General features: G+C 42.0%; 1 protein-coding gene across 1 annotated transcript; it reads left to right on the top strand.

Moving 5' to 3' along the window:
- The first annotated feature begins 691 nt into the window (after positions 1-691).
- LOC311143495 (C-X-C chemokine receptor type 4-like) lies at positions 692-2,683 on the top strand. Its single transcript, XM_084179319.1, has 2 exons — positions 692-742; positions 1,090-2,683. The coding sequence occupies exons 1-2, from the start codon at positions 725-727 to the stop codon at positions 2,149-2,151; spliced, it is 1,080 nt and encodes a 359-aa protein (XP_084035445.1). The 5' UTR covers positions 692-724; the 3' UTR covers positions 2,152-2,683.

Below are 2,683 nucleotides of genomic sequence, written 5' to 3' on the forward strand. Positions count from 1 at the left end.
GTTAAATTGACTATGTCTGTCCTAGCTCGCTCATGAATGCCTTAATCGAAATTACGGATTGCCTTTTATTTGCTCCTCCTCCCCTCATGCCATAGTTTATACATCTCAATTGTCAGTAGAAACCACATTTGTTTAAGTAAGTCAGCCATATCAGGTATGTTTTTTTTTTTTTTAGAAGGCAGTAAATGAGGCTGAATGAACTGTTTCGCTGCCAGACAAGGCTCCGCTGATAGCCAGGTGTAACAGTGGTAAGGTGTTGGGACTCTGCTGTTGGGTCTCTGCTGTTGGGACAGCTTTATGCAGGCCCTAACAGTTTGTGGGCACCGTTTGTTGTGTTGTGTTGTGTAGTGACTTCGCTGGCATGCATCTAAAAAAATTTGGGGGAGTTTGCCCCACCAAGATTTACATGCTAAAATCGCCACGGAAGTGCATGGAGATTCCAAGACCAATTTACGCCTCATTCACCACTCCATGCGTAAAATCGGTCCGATGTTTAAATATTGCAAAACGGGCTACTGCGTAGATTTCTCATAGCCTAGTCTATGCATTCAAGTGGCGTCGGCCACTTCTGTGACAACCCGAAAAACGACATGGTGTCACACGCGACCAAGGCTCCTCCTTTGGGAGGAGCGCAAGGAGGGTAGGCTATTTATGCTCATTCGAATCTTCTGGTCACTAAAGTTATCAGACCCGCGGAGATAACCTACATTAGTGCGTTGCCACGATGTCTTCTTATTACGAGGTAGAGTTGAGTTTACCATCTCAGTCATTATTTAAAATAATAGTAATTTTATCTATAGCTTTAATATAGGCATAGGTTCTATAGCAAATGTTTATATATAATAAACGAGGCTTTATTTCTCAAATTACTATTCTGTATAATTCGCCGCTATTTTGGTATGCATTTTATTTTCTCGGAAGTAATTTATGAATGTTTCTCAAATAACACAAATATAGTCTTATAATATCCCTAAACTATTCCGTCATAACTAACTTAGTTTTAAGTATGTTCACAAATAGCCAATTCATATATTTAATAAACTTATTGTAAACCATTATAAACTTACACTTTCTTTTTCTTTTTTGCAGCACATAGTTTTTGACAATAACACCAGCTATGAAGAATCAGGGGACTTTGACACGGATTTGGGTTTCGAGGAACCGTGCAACAGAGTCGATGGTGAGGATTTTCAAAGGATCTTCTTACCGACAGTTTATGGAATAATCTTCCTGCTAGGAATCGTCGGGAATGGACTGGTAGTGACAGTGATGGGCTACCAGAAAAAGATAAAAACGATGACTGATAAATACAGGCTCCATCTCTCTGTGGCTGACCTCCTACTCGTCCTCACGCTACCTTTCTGGGCTGTGGATGCGGCCAGCAGTTGGTACTTTGGCGGCTTCCTCTGTACCACTGTGCATGTGATCTACACCATCAACCTGTATAGTAGTGTTCTGATTCTGGCCTTCATCAGCATGGACAGGTACCTGGCAGTGGTGCATGCCACCAACAGCCAAACCACCAGGAAGCTGCTTGCAGACAGAGTGATCTATGTGGCTGTATGGCTACCTGCTGCTGTTCTCACAGTGCCTGACATAGTGTTTGCCACAGCTCTGGATGGAGGCTCCAGAACCATCTGCCAGCGCATCTACCCCCAGGAGACTAGCTTCTACTGGATGGCTGCGTTCCGTTTCCAGCACATTCTGGTGGGCTTCGTCCTGCCCGGATTGGTCATCCTCACCTGCTACTGCATCATCATTGCCAAGCTGTCCCAGGGTGCCAAGGGTCAAGTGTTGAAGAGGAAGGCTCTCAAGACCACCGTAATCCTCATCCTGTGCTTCTTCAGCTGCTGGCTGCCATACTGCGTGGGGATCTTTGTGGACACCCTGATGTTGCTCAATGTGATCTCCCATAGCTGTGCCCTGGAGCAGAGTCTGCAGACGTGGATCTTAATCACAGAGGCTCTGGCATACTTTCACTGCTGTCTCAACCCCATCCTTTATGCTTTCCTGGGCGTAAAATTTAAGAAATCTGCCCGGGATGCACTGACTGTCAGCAGTAGATCAAGTCATAAAGTACTGACAAAAAAAAGAGGACCCATTTCATCTGTATCCACTGAATCTGAGTCTTCAAGTGTCTTGTGCAGTTAAAAGTCACCAACCTGTGACTTTTAAACCTCAGGGGAAAACTAAGCTTTATTTTTCAGGGACTAACTACATTTTGTACAGTTTCTACACTTTTTTATTTAAAAAATCAAGCTTTTTCTATTTGTATTTGCCACTTACATTTTTGTTCTCTGTAAAGAAAATAATTGTATGTACAAAGAAGATTTAATCTACAGGCAGAGCCTGATGTCCATTGACTGGTCAACTGTATATATCAATCCTGCTACAGACGCATGTCCTTGCAGACTATCATAAAGGATGCATTGTTCTAGTACGGGACATGCAATACTTCTTCATGCCTGCTTAGGGATACTATCTGTTTCTTTAAAAGATCTGTAGATAGTTGTTTGCCTTTGTGTTCGCACTCAAGTTGTGTGATTAGAAGCTAATATTTATTGCTGTCGCTCACACTGAACGTTTTGTATAATTATTTCGTATTTTGTTATTAAGTGTTTGTATCATTCCAAAGTCAATGCTATTTTGTTCAAGTGTTCTAAAATAAAATTTTGATAAATTA

Source organism: Coregonus lavaretus, assembly GCF_964263955.1.
Source record: "Coregonus lavaretus genome assembly, chromosome: 16".
Lineage (NCBI taxonomy): Eukaryota > Metazoa > Chordata > Actinopteri > Salmoniformes > Salmonidae > Coregonus > Coregonus lavaretus.